The sequence below is a fragment of the Clytia hemisphaerica genome, unplaced genomic scaffold (assembly GCF_902728285.1).
Source record: "Clytia hemisphaerica strain Z4C2 unplaced genomic scaffold, Clytia hemisphaerica genome assembly, whole genome shotgun sequence".
NCBI classification, from domain to species: Eukaryota; Metazoa; Cnidaria; class Hydrozoa; order Leptothecata; family Clytiidae; genus Clytia; species Clytia hemisphaerica.
Window position 1 is genome coordinate 112,174 of NW_027103646.1, and position 13,071 is coordinate 125,244.

General features: G+C 36.7%; 1 protein-coding gene across 1 annotated transcript; it reads left to right on the plus strand.

Annotated features, from left to right (window-relative positions):
* Window positions 1-7,511: 7,511 nt before the first annotated feature.
* Window positions 7,512-12,592, plus strand: LOC136802953 (uncharacterized). The gene is made up of 7 exons (XM_067059682.1): window positions 7,512-7,578; window positions 7,779-7,912; window positions 10,364-11,297; window positions 11,437-11,511; window positions 11,626-11,816; window positions 11,978-12,040; window positions 12,180-12,592. Exons 1-6 carry the CDS (start codon window positions 7,521-7,523, stop codon window positions 12,035-12,037), a joined length of 1,452 nt encoding a protein of 483 aa, XP_066915783.1. The 5' UTR covers window positions 7,512-7,520; the 3' UTR covers window positions 12,038-12,040; window positions 12,180-12,592.
* Window positions 12,593-13,071: the final 479 nt, after the last annotated feature.

Below are 13,071 nucleotides of genomic sequence, written 5' to 3' on the forward strand. Positions count from 1 at the left end.
AAAAAAAAGCTTTTCTTGTCTTTTGATGCTTTTTTACCTTCCCTTCGACTCTGTAATCTCAAATTTGACGGTCTTACGGTCTTCCAATAGAAACTCTCATAAAATCACCGGGCTACCCCTGGTCTACTGGTCTACAGAATGGTCTCCATTTTCAAAAGAGTATAAATGGAATTTGAGTTAGGACTTTGAAACTTTTGATGCTTTTTTACCTTCCCTTAGACTCTGGAATCTTAGATTCGACGGTCTTACGGTCTTCCAATAGAAACTCTCATAAAATCACCGGGCTACTCCTGGCCTACTGGTCTACAGAATGGTCTTCGTTTTTAAAAGAGTATCAATTCAATTTAGGTTAACACTTTGAAAATTTGATGATTTTTCATCTTCCCTTTGACTCTGTAATCTCAAATTTGACGGTCTTACGGTCTTCCAATAGAAACTCTCATAAAATCACCGGGCTACCCCTGGCCTACTGGTCTACAGAATGGTCTTCATTTTCAAAAGAGTATAAATGGAATTTGAGTTAGGACTTTGAAACTTTTGATGATTTTTTACCTTCCCTTTGACTCTGTAATCTCAAATTTGACGGTCTTACGGTCTTCCAATAGAAACTCTCATAAAATCACCGGGCTACCCCTGGCCTTCTGGTCTACAGAATGGTCTTCATTTTCAAAAGAGTATAAATGGAATTTGAGTTAGGACTTTGAAACTTTTGATGATTTTTCATCTTCCCTTTGACTCTGTAATCTCAAATTTGACGGTCTTACGGTCTTCCAATAGAAACTCTCATAAAATCACCGGGCTACCCCTGGTCTACTGGTCTACAGAATGGTCTTCATTTTCAAAAGAGTATAAATGGAATTTGAGTTAGGACTTTGAAACTTTTGATGATTTTTTATCTTCCCTTTGACTCTGTAATCTCAAATTTGACGGTCTTACGGTCTTTCAATAGAAACTCTCATAAAATCACCGGGCTACGCCTGGTCTACTGGTCTACAGAATGGTCTTCATTTTCAAAAGAGTATAAATGGAATTCGAGTTAGGACTTTGAAACTTTTGATGATTTTTATCTTCCCTTTGACTCTGTAATCTCAAATTTGACGGTCTTACGGTCTTCCAATAGAAACTCTCATAAAATCACCGGGCTACCCCTGGTCTACTGGTCTACAGAATGGTCTTCATTTTCAAAAGAGTATACATGGAATTTAAGTTAGGACTTTGAAACTTTTGATGATTTTTACCATCCCTTTGACTCTGGAATCTCAAATTTGACGGTCTTACGGTCTTCCAATAGAAACTCTCATAAAATCACCGGGCTACCCCTGGCCTACTGGTCTACAGAATGGTCTTCATTTTCAAAAGGGTATAAATGGAATTTGAGTTAGGACTTTGAAACTTTTGATGATTTTTTATCTTCCCTTTGACTCTGTAATCTCAATTTGACGGTCTTACGGTCTTTCAATAGAAACTCTCATAAAATCACCGGGCTACGCCTGGTCTACTGGTCTACAGAATGGTCTTCATTTTCAAAAGAGTATAAATGGAATTCGAGTTAGGACTTTGAAACTTTTGATGATTTTTATCTCCCTTTGACTCTGTAATCTCAAATTTGACGGTCTTACGGTCTTCCAATAGAAACTCTCATAAAATCACCGGGCTACCCCTGGTCTACTGGTCTACAGAATGGTCTTCATTTTCAAAAGAGTATAAATGGAATTTGAGTTAGGACTTTGAAACTTTTGATGATTTTTTATCTTCCCTTTGACTCTGTAATCTCAAATTTGACGGTCTTACGGTCTTCCATAGAAACTCTCATAAAATCACCGGGCTACCCCTGGCCTACTGGTCTACAGAATGGTCTTCATTTTCAAAGAGTATAAATGGAATTTGAGTTAGGACTTTGAAACTTTTGATGATTTTTTATCTTCCCTTTGACTCTGTAATCTCAAATTTGACGGTCTTACGGTCTTTCAATAGAAACTCTCATAAAATCACCGGGCTACGCCTGGTCTACTGGTCTACAGAATGGTCTTCATTTTCAAAAGAGTATAAATGGAATTCGAGTTAGGACTTTGAAACTTTTGATGATTTTTTATCTTCCCTTTGACTCTGTAATCTCAAATTTGACGGTCTTACGGTCTTCCAATAGAAACTCTCATAAAATCACCGGGCTACCCCTGGTCTACTGGTCTACAGAATGGTCTTCATTTTCAAAAGAGTATAAATGGAATTTGAGTTAGGACTTTGAAACTTTTGATGATTTTTTATCTTCCCTTTGACTCTGTAATCTCAAATTTGACGGTCTTACGGTCTTCCAATAGAAACTCTCATAAAATCACCGGGCTACCCCTGGCCTACTGGTCTACAGAATGGTCTTCATTTTCAAAAGGGTATAAATGGAATTTGAGTTAGGACTTTGAAACTTTTGATGATTTTTTATCTTCCCTTTGACTCTGTAATCTCAAATTTGACGGTCTTACGGTCTTCCAATAGAAACTCTCATAAAATCACCGGGCTACCCCTGGCCTACTGGTCTACAGAATGGTCTTCGTTTTTAAAAGAGTATCAATTCAATTTAGGTTAACACTTTGAAAATTTGATGCTTATTGCCTCTTATTTGAATTTAGAATCTCAAAATTGACGGTCTGATGGTCTCCCCATAGAAACTCTCATAAATCAACCGGGCTACCCCTGGCCTACTGGTCTACAGAATGGTCTTCATTTTAATAAAAATATAAATTGAATTTGAGTTAGAACAGTGAAATTTTGATGCTTTTTTACTTTCTCTTTGACTTTGAAATCTTAAATTTGACGGTATTACGGTCTTTCGATAGAAACTCTTATAAAATCACCGGGCTACTCGTGGTGCTGGACTACAGAATGGTCTTCGGTTTTTGAAACATTTTAGATTGGGTTTAAATAATCAAGAAACATTCTTTTTATTTTGACTTTTTCTTTTTCTTTTTCCTTACTATAAAATCTTCCACCTCCACTGTCACACTAGTCCTTTTGGTTTTCCTTTTCAATATTTTCTCCTCTTCTCCACTTTTTCGTTCTTCATCCGAAGATATCACAATGACGTCGGGCTCTGAAAATAAAAAAATAAAACACGAGAGTCATGTTATGTCCAAAACTTAACCTTTAAGACATAAAAAAGGACGAAATTGAAAACGAGCTGAGCTTGTAAGAAAAAATCAAAAGGGTCACCTTTTGGCTTTGATCCATACAGCCTGACCATAGTTGATTGGCTAAAACAGGTACAATTTTGCTTTAGCATTTCCTCCTCTTTCCTCTTTTGTGCATCTGCCATTTTCTCGGAAAGGACAAGTAAAGTGTGTAATATTTCCATCTTCAGTGGTCCTTTTAACAGGTCCAGAAATATAACCCGAATTGGAAAACTACCGGTACACACAAGAAATCGGGGAAAGTTATGGTACTCTTACCTTATAGAGAGAGGAAGTAAAATGGTGTAATGGTCTATAGAACGGTCTTCACTTTAAAAAATAAAAGTATTGACCTCTATTGGAAATACTTAAATTAGTTTGAATTTTTTTTACAGCTCTAGTTTTGCAATTTTAACGGTCTTTGAATAAGAGATGTTAAATTTTTTCAACTAAACATATCAAAATATTTAATAAACTGGCATAGAAGGGAAGATTTAAAATTGAAACATTCAAAATTATTTCAAGCATTATCAATGAAATTTTCAAAATGAAAAACACGATTTAAAAAATACATTTTTAAGTAAATTTACAAGTCTGTGCCCTACGACATAATGTTGCACCCTGTCTTGACGAATGAAATGAGAATTCAGGATCAGCCAGAATCTTTGACCATGCACACCCATATTTCTGAATTCCTAATTTCAAAAATTTATCTTCTGTCGAAGAAAATGCTACTTTTTTCTGGCGTTGACCTTTTGTTTTGATTCGATTGCTTTGTGTTACAGAGTCTGATTGTGTGATATTAAAGTGCGGGGCTTGAAGAGTCGATGTATCCAAAATTTCTGTAATTTTTGATAGAGCATTTCTTGATGGAGTCTCATCGGTTAATTTTTCCATTACTTGTTTCCCTTTCGATGCAACATCTCTAGATTGAAGTTTTTGGTAGTGGACTCGCGCAACAAACGAGGTATGTTTTTGGTCTTGAGAGAGAACATGCTGCTCTTCGACTGTCAATTTCGCTGCGCTTTCCGTTTCAATAATCTGTCGATATCTAGTTGGATTTATGTACTTTCCAATAGCTTGAAAAACTAACCTTCCAAAGACGTCACTTAGACGTGAAAGTTGTGTTCCGTTCCTAGTAATTAGAAGATAGTCACATGTCGGATTCATTCTTGATCTAATACATTTGATATATCCATTGACAATATCTAAGACTTGTTTTGTAAAAATTAAGGTGTCGAATCCGTATTTTTCCATAGTTTTGAACACTGTTTGGTCGATCATTCCATTTTGGTCAACATTTTCAATCATTTCTACAGTCAGATATTGAAAAGTCATAGGTCTAGTAGCTTTTACCATAAGGAACAGAACTGCAGTGAGAAACCCAGTACAAAATGACAAATCGTGTGACGATGGACGAAAGTCCTTAGTTGAGGTACTAAGTAAAATTTGAGTAAATCTTTCGGCATGATGAGGAATAACTGATTGCATATCTTCTAGGCTTGCCCAGCAATCTATCTTAGACAAGTAATCAACACTGAGCAAAATGTTCCACTCACATCGCATTTTTCGAGCAAGCGTTTTTTTAACACGGTCAATATAAATCTCTGATACCACATATGTTTCGTTAAGTGCTGTGCTGTTCATTCTCCTAAAATCTAGAACATGCGACAAGGAGTTCATATATCCTATTAAACCAGCATATCCAACACACCAATCCTTTTTTAAGTATTCAATAAAGTCTGAGATAGAAGAAATTGAACCGACACAATAATCTACGATGGTTAGTGGTATGTCCCACTCAGGGTAGCAATCTTGACAGCAAAATTTTAAAAACTTTAAAACTCTGCAACTAACTTGGCTTGACTGTTTGTAGCTTTTAGAGCCGCCGACGGCACTACACAGCCAGGATTTAAAAGAAATGTCAAATGAACAGTCTCGATTGAAAGATGGTATATCCTTAGTCCTACTCCGCTTCGTTCTTTTTAGGGTTGTAGATGTCACAACCTGCTTCGGTAAAACATCCTCTACATTTGGCTTTTCGTCAAAAAAATAATACCACCCATGCCTCTGATAAACATGCTTCCTGCAACCTCGTTTTGTTTGGTACGATTCACTGTCACAACTCTTTACAGGACAATTAAATAACCCATCTCTATCTGGAACCAAACTCAAGCGTTTTGGTTTAGAAGCAGCTCCTACAGCGTCTTTCCAAATTTTCTTTGATAAAAGTTTCTTTGGCATTCCTTTTCCACGCACAATATACAAATAAAACCAATCTCGACCGAATTCACTCATTCGAAAAAAAAATTGCATAAACTTGTAAAAAGTAGCAAAAGCACCCCGATTTGTATTCAAAACAAAGAAAATCCGGGGACATCCTATCATATATAATTCTGAATATGAATTAGCATAATTTAACAAAATTTACATATTAACCAATCTCTATCCAGTAAACGGGTCAGTCGTTTGTACCCCCAGTCTTTCCTCAAAATGAAATCATAAGAACGAAAAGACTCTCTCAATATAGACACCCCCTTGAAACTTCAAAAAATGCAGCTGAAATTACTAATCTCAGCTCTTTAAAACGGAGGTACTCGATGGGAAATTTCTTATAAAATAAATGGGAACTACAAAGCCCACTAAAACCCCCTAATTTTCTCAGCAATCAAGCTTTTAAAATGAGACTCTGACAATATCCAGGGTGTGAAGAGATGTAATACAGTTTTGTTGAAGAACATATTTCAAAACAGTCCTAATTCGTCCTCTTTTTGGTCAGTAAAATGCTCATCCAAAATAAACGGAGTAACGTTAGGTAAAATACGCTTATTCAAAGATTTTCTTATAAATGACAATAATTTCGACAGGAACGAAAACGACCTCATTAGATGCTCTCAAAGGACCTTTTATTTTCTTTCGATTTCTAGTGAAAAAGGAATAAAAAAGTCCTTAATTGAAACACAGAAAGGAACGTTTGTAACAATTTAATTGAATACCTAAGCAAATATACTACAATCTCCTTTGAGACGCCTTGTACCGTTAAATGTGTTCCTATCCTTAAAAATGGCAGATATACATTTGGGAAATTAAAAAATACAGTTGATTTCGACTTGAACAAAGGGAACAGAATTATTATGAAACGTATAAAACGGTAGCAATTTTTTGTGTTCCGCAAGAGATACACAATTTGTATTAAACAGTGTAGAATACAGATTGGATTTTTATGTGCCGAAGAATTTTTTGCAATTTTCAAGATGTCATCACACCCGTCAAGACAGCTGAATTCTAGGGCAATTATTGATTCCTTACAGAGCAACATCATGCCTTTGGTAAGAAATGAATATTTTATATTTCAATTAAAATTCCGAGAAATGTAACTTATGGAAAAACTTTTTGTCTTAAATGGTAGACTTCCAAGTGATTTCTGTGCAAGAAATTGGGTTGACGTGAAGGAATGTTTCAAAATTTAAACAAATTATGCTGCGCTTTTTATGCTAAGTTATCTTCTACAAATTTAAACTTAACTTTGCAATAACTTCTTACTTTTTTAATTTAGATAAAAAAAACCGATGGTGTTCTAGCACGTCGTGCCATTTTCGCAGACGAGGATAAACTATCCATTTGTAATGTCCGTTTCATTCTTGATGAACTGCTAGCAATATGAAAATAAAATTCTTCATTTCGTGCGTCCTGGAACTCAATCCAACCCGAAAAAGCGTGGAGAAAACAAGACCACAAGATCCCTTCCGTGCTTGTATCAATTTTTTCATCTGTTATGAAAAATCTATCATCCAGGAACATGAAATTTTTCAGGGATTTCATAACGCTACCGACACCAAATTTGAAAATAAGCCGATGGTGACCAAATCTTCTACCAATGATAGAGAGTCAATATTCAGAATGCTGCAACAAACTGTTAAAGTGAGAAAAATTTCATTATTATTTCCGTTACTCAAATTACAAATTTTATATTTCAGCGGCAGACCTAAAACTTTTAGCAAGGAATTAGAACCGAATTTTTGATATTTTTAATCATTTTTTTGCCTTTGTTTTAGGATCACAATAGCAAATGCATCCAAACACTCGTACATGACAGCCTGTTCCACTGCTTTGAAAAAGCTAATCCTACAATGCCTTGTGATATGGTTGACGAGACTGTTGGTGCCCAACGTCAGGAAGTGTGTCGTCTTCACTGCTGTGATATCCGGATTGCAGAATCATTTTCCAACGCCAGCAAAAATCTGACAAAATCTAAACTTGTCCATATTTATGACGGTATGGGGACATTAGACGAGGATCTTCCTGAGGCACCGCCATCATCAAACCTATCGAAGGCGGCAGACAAAAATATCTGAATTGATGAAGAAGCTTAACTATCGATTGTACCGTGGCATGGTTTATTTCAAACCTGAAGAAGGTAACTTAATTATTAGGCACTTTGAAATGTTCATGGCTGTGAATTTCGTAAATTTTTAGGGTAAATTGAATAATTTCAACATAACGTTTTTCTTGATATTAAAAACTGTTCGAGTTTCCTATTGATTTAAAAAAAATTGAACTTTGTAAAGTGGAAAAATCTACATTTCTACAGCTTTTCCTTTTTTTCTTCACCGACAGCAAAATTCACATTCAAACTTCTTTGCGATCCTGAAGAATTTCTATGCAAAGTACAAACGAACGCAGGACTGAAGGAATTAGTATTGGCAAACAATGCAAATCTTTTGAAGCATATGTCTAGCATTCATACTGAAGTAAGTACTTTAATTTTGATAAAATGGTTAGTCTCCTAAAAATTTAAGGCTTGAATTCGTTAACTCGTAATCTTTTACAACATGACCATCAGATTTTTTCTTTCATTTTTAAGTTTATAAATTGAAAAGTTCAACTGTGGTAGTCCATTTCATAGACCGTTAGACCGCCAGTAGGCCGTCTCATTTATGAGCATTTGTACTGGAAGACCGTAGGCCGTCAATTTTAGACTCTTAAAGGTTTCTTTTCGTTATTTTCATCTATGACTGTTTTTTAGAATTCTTTGAAAAGTAACTCAACTGTGGTAGTCCATTTCATAGACCGTTAGACCGCCAGTAGGCCGTCTCATTTATGAGCATTTGTACTGAAGACCGTAGGCCGTCAATTTTAGACTTTCAAAAGGTGTGTCTTTTCGTTATTTTCATCTATGACTGTTTCTAGAATTCTTTGAAAAGTAACTCAACTGTGGTAGTCCGATTTCATAGACCGTTAGACCGCCAGTAGGCCGTCTCATTTATGAGCATTTGTACTGGCAGACCGTAGGCCGTCAATTTTAGACTTTCAAAAGGTGTTCTTTTGGTTATTTTCATCTATGACTGTTTTTAGAATTCTTTGAAAAGTAGCTCAACTGTGGTAGTCCATTTCATAGACCGTTAGACCGCCAGTAGGCCGTCTCATTTATGAGCATTTGTACTGAAAGACCGTAGGCCGTCAATTTTAGACTTTCAAAAGGTGTTCTTTTGGTTATTTTCATCTATGACTGTGCTTTTAGAATTCTTTGAAAAAAGTAGTAGTTCAACTGTGGTAGTCCATTTCATAGACCATTAGACCGCCAGTAGGCCGTCTCATTTATGAGCATTTGTACTGGCAGACCGTAGGCCGTCAATTTTAGACTTTCAAAAGGTGTTCTTTTCGTTATTTTCATCTATGACTGTTTTTAGAATTCTTTGAAAGTAGCTCAAACTGTGGTAGTCCATTTCATAGACCGTTAGACCGCCAGTAGGCCGTCTCATTTATGAGCATTTGTACTGGCAGACCGTAGGCCGTCAATTTTAGACTTTCAAAAGGTGTTCTTTTCGTTATTTTCATCTATGACTGTTTTTAGAATTCTTTGAAAAGTAGTTCAACTGTGGTAGTCCATTTCATAGACCGTTAGACCGCCAGTAGGCCGTCTCATTTATGAGCATTTGTACTGAAAGACCGTAGGCCGTCAATTTTAGACTTTCAAAAGGTGTTCTTTTTCGTTATTTTCATCTATGACTGTTTTTAGAATTCTTTGAAAAGTAGTTCAACTGTGGTAGTCCATTTCATAGACCGTTAGACCGCCAGTAGGCCGTCTCATTTATGAGCATTTGTACTGGCAGACCGTAGGCCGTCAATTTTAGACTTTCAAACAAAGGTGTTCTTTTTCTTTTCGTATTTTCATCTATGACTGTTTTTAGAATTCTTTGAAAAGTAGTTCAACTGTGGTAGTCCATTTCATAGACCGTTATACCGCCAGTAGTACCGCCAGTCCGTCTCATTATGAGCATTTGTACTGAAAAGACCGTAGGCCGTCAATTTTAGACTTTCAAAAGGTGTTCTTTTCGTTATTTTCATCTATGACTGTTTTTAGAACTCTTTGAAAAGTAGCTCAACTGTAGTAGTCCATTTCATAGACCGTTAGACCGCCAGTAGGGCCGTCTCATTTATGGCATTTGTACTGGAAAGACCGTAGGCCGTCAATTTTAGACTTTCAAAAGTGTTCTTTTGGTTATTTTCATCTATGACTGCTTTTAGAATTCTTTGAAAAAGTAGTTCAACTGTGGTCACCATTTCATCATTCATAGACCGTTATACCGCCAGTAGGGCCGTCTCATTATGAGCATTTGTACTGAAACCGTAGGCCGTCAATTTTAGACTTTCAAAAGGTGTTCTTTTCGTTATTTTCATCTATGACTGTTTTTAGAACTCTTGAAAAGTAGCTCAACTGTAGTAGTTCCATTTCATAGACCGTTAGACCGCCAGTAGGCCGTCTCATTTATGAGCATTGTACTGAAAGACCGTAGGCCGTCAATTTTAGACTTTCAAAAAGGTGTTCTTTTGGTTATTTCACATCTATGACTGCTTTTAGAATTCTTTGAAAAGTAGTTCAACTGTGGTAGTCCATTTCATAGACCGTTAGACCGCCAGTAGGCCGTCTCATTTATGAGCATTTGTACTGGCAGACCGTAGGCCGTCAATTTTAGACTTTCAAAAGGTGTTCTTTTCGTTATTTTCATCTATGACTGTTTTTAGAATTCTTTGAAAAGTAGCTCAACTGTAGTAGTCCATTTCATAGACCGTTAGACCACCAGTAGGCCGTCTCATTTATGAGCATTTGTACTGAAAGACCGTAGGCCGTCAATTTTAGACTTTTTATGGACTTGAGACGGAATTGAAAACATACTAATTTTTCCAATTTTCTTTTTCAGCTCTTTCCTAAAATCAAGATCGACTACGATTTCATCGAGGTGAAGAACAATACGTATCTAAAACTTTCAAGTCGAGCATACGTCAGTTGCCCCTTTACTGATGACGAGTTTGGCGTCATAAGTCCACGCAGCTTTCACGATTTTGATCCCTATCGGACGAATTGCCACGGAGGTTTCATGGCTTCAGCAATCGAGCATTGGTTTCCAAGGTTAGAAGACCAAGTCAAATTGGCCCACAGAATTTACCAATGCCTACTTTGCTTCCAGCTACCAGACAAGACAAGAAAGCTAACACTAATTGGAAAAATCGACTCAGGCAAAACGTCAATTATGAACTTCTTTTCCGCATTAATACCCGAAGAAAAGATCTCCATTTTGACAAAGGAAACCACGTTTGGTCTGTCCATGATAACCGATGATACAGAGCTGCTTTATGTTGATGAATGGACGCGTGAGATGACACCCCCAGACATTGCAAAAATGCTGTTCCAAAATGGCCGGTTTCCTCAAGCCATCAAGTTCAAGTCACCAAAGATGAGAAAGATGGAAGCTGGTGTCTTCTTGACATGTAATGCGATGCCAAAATTTGGTAAAGAACAAGAGGCTGTGGAAAGGAGATTGGCAATGTTTCATACCCGACCACTTGAAAATATAGACCCCTCTGCACCATCTTGGATTAAGTCTAATGCGATGAACTGCCTAACATACTTAGTAAACCTAATCAATTCAAACCTCGACGTCTTGGACGAAGATGATCTTTCTTACACTTTACCTAAAGACGTAAGATGTGCAAACACCATGCTGATGGACAAGATAGACGAAAAGAAACTTGATGCTATTCAAAAGTGCGTTGTCGACAAAGATAAGTCCGTTGAACTTGCCCAACCATTGACTGGATATGACATTTTTCGAATTGAACAACCATGCGATGACGGTAATTACATTTTCTACCTTTCTTTTTATTTTGTATTGGTATTTTGACAAACTTTCAATATCCTGGGAGAAGATTCTATTCGCAAAGGGAACTACTAAAGCTATAAGATGAAACTTAAAGTACTTTTTTTCTTCTTCAGATCAATCAAAACAACCTGACGTGGATAATGAAAGTGATGTGGACATGTCAAAGTCTATCACTTTGAAAACGAATGGTAAGGATTGGCTCCCTTTTATTTATAAGTATCTAATTGACCATTGATCCGCGAATGGTTTTGCATACTTTAGCCTTGCCAAATTTAATAGCGTCTATTCTTTCCTCTTCTTAGATAAAGTTGACAGTGACGCACTCATTGGTTTCATTTCGTCATCTACCGAACAAGACTCCGATATAGAACCTCCTCGGAAACGAGCCCGTCACAGATGGATCGGAAGTCCAGTTCCAACAGAAGAACCAGAGACGGCTACAATCAAAGATCTTCTGACAGCCTTGTTGAACGTGTTTCAGATCTTCAAAATGGTGAGCACATTAATTTTTCTTGTACGGTCATATAATACCAAACATTTTTACCCTTAACTACCAGGTTTATGGTGATTTTGTTTATTTGGCTAAAGAATCAACTCATTTTTATTGTGCATGAGTTTTGATTTAAAGGTTCTCTTCTTCTTCATTTTGATCAGGTGACGTCATGGCATCACCAAGTACGTCTGAAAAAGCAAACAATATGGGTACTACATTGAATGGTAAGAGAATACTTGTTCTATTTTTTTTGCATTTTCTTTACCAGTTGCCTGAGCCAGCGAAAGATCTTTTATCAGCCTAAAATCAAAGCATAACAACTTGTGGTTTAAATAAGTGACAAAAGGTTTTTCCCTTTTTCAGTGGTAGAAAGCCCCATCAAGCGTAAAGATTTCATCAAATCGTGTAAACGCTTCAAGATCGAGGACGTCAACCAGCTCGAATACTGGCAATGCGTAAAGCACTATCTGTTCAACAATCTTGGGTTCAAACGTTTGCATGATCCTGTCGCACATTCTTTGTTCCGTACAAATGAAAAGTACGTTGCATCCTTAAAATCACCAAGACCACCAACCATAGCAAATCCATTTGAAGATGCAGCCTTTCTGGTTCTAAGTAAGCCGAGAATGAGTTTTGATTTCCCGGGGTTTTTCTGGAGATATCCATCGTGTATGAGAAAAATAAAGGAGATTAGAGATGAACTCAACATTCGGATCACCACACCAAATGCTCAAAAGTTTTGAAATTTAAGTAATTTTTACTGAAATAGTGCTAGAAAAAAAAAGCTTTTCTTGTCTTTTGATGCTTTTTTACCTTCCCTTCGACTCTGTAATCTCAAATTTGACGGTCTTACGGTCTTCCAATAGAAACTCTCATAAAATCACCGGGCTACCCCTGGTCTACTGGTCTACAGAATGGTCTCCATTTTCAAAAGAGTATAAATGGAATTTGAGTTAGGACTTTGAAACTTTTGATGCTTTTTTACCTTCCCTTAGACTCTGGAATCTTAGATTCGACGGTCTTACGGTCTTCCAATAGAAACTCTCATAAAATCACCGGGCTACTCCTGGCCTACTGGTCTACAGAATGGTCTTCGTTTTTAAAAGAGTATCAATTCAATTTAGGTTAACACTTTGAAAATTTGATGATTTTTCATCTTCCCTTTGACTCTGTAATCTCAAATTTGACGGTCTTACGGTCTTCCAATAGAAACTCTCATAAAATCACCGGGCTACCCCTGGCCTACTGGTCTACA

Coding starts and splice junctions, on each gene's coding strand:
- LOC136802953 (XM_067059682.1), top strand. CDS start 7,521: ATGAAGAAGCTTAACTATCGATTGTACCGTGGCATGGTTTATTTCAAA. Junction 11,512..11,625: donor TATCACTTTGAAAACGAATG/GTAAGGATTGGC, acceptor TCCTCTTCTTAG/ATAAAGTTGACAGTGACGCA. Junction 11,817..11,977: donor TGTTTCAGATCTTCAAAATG/GTGAGCACATTA, acceptor CATTTTGATCAG/GTGACGTCATGGCATCACCA.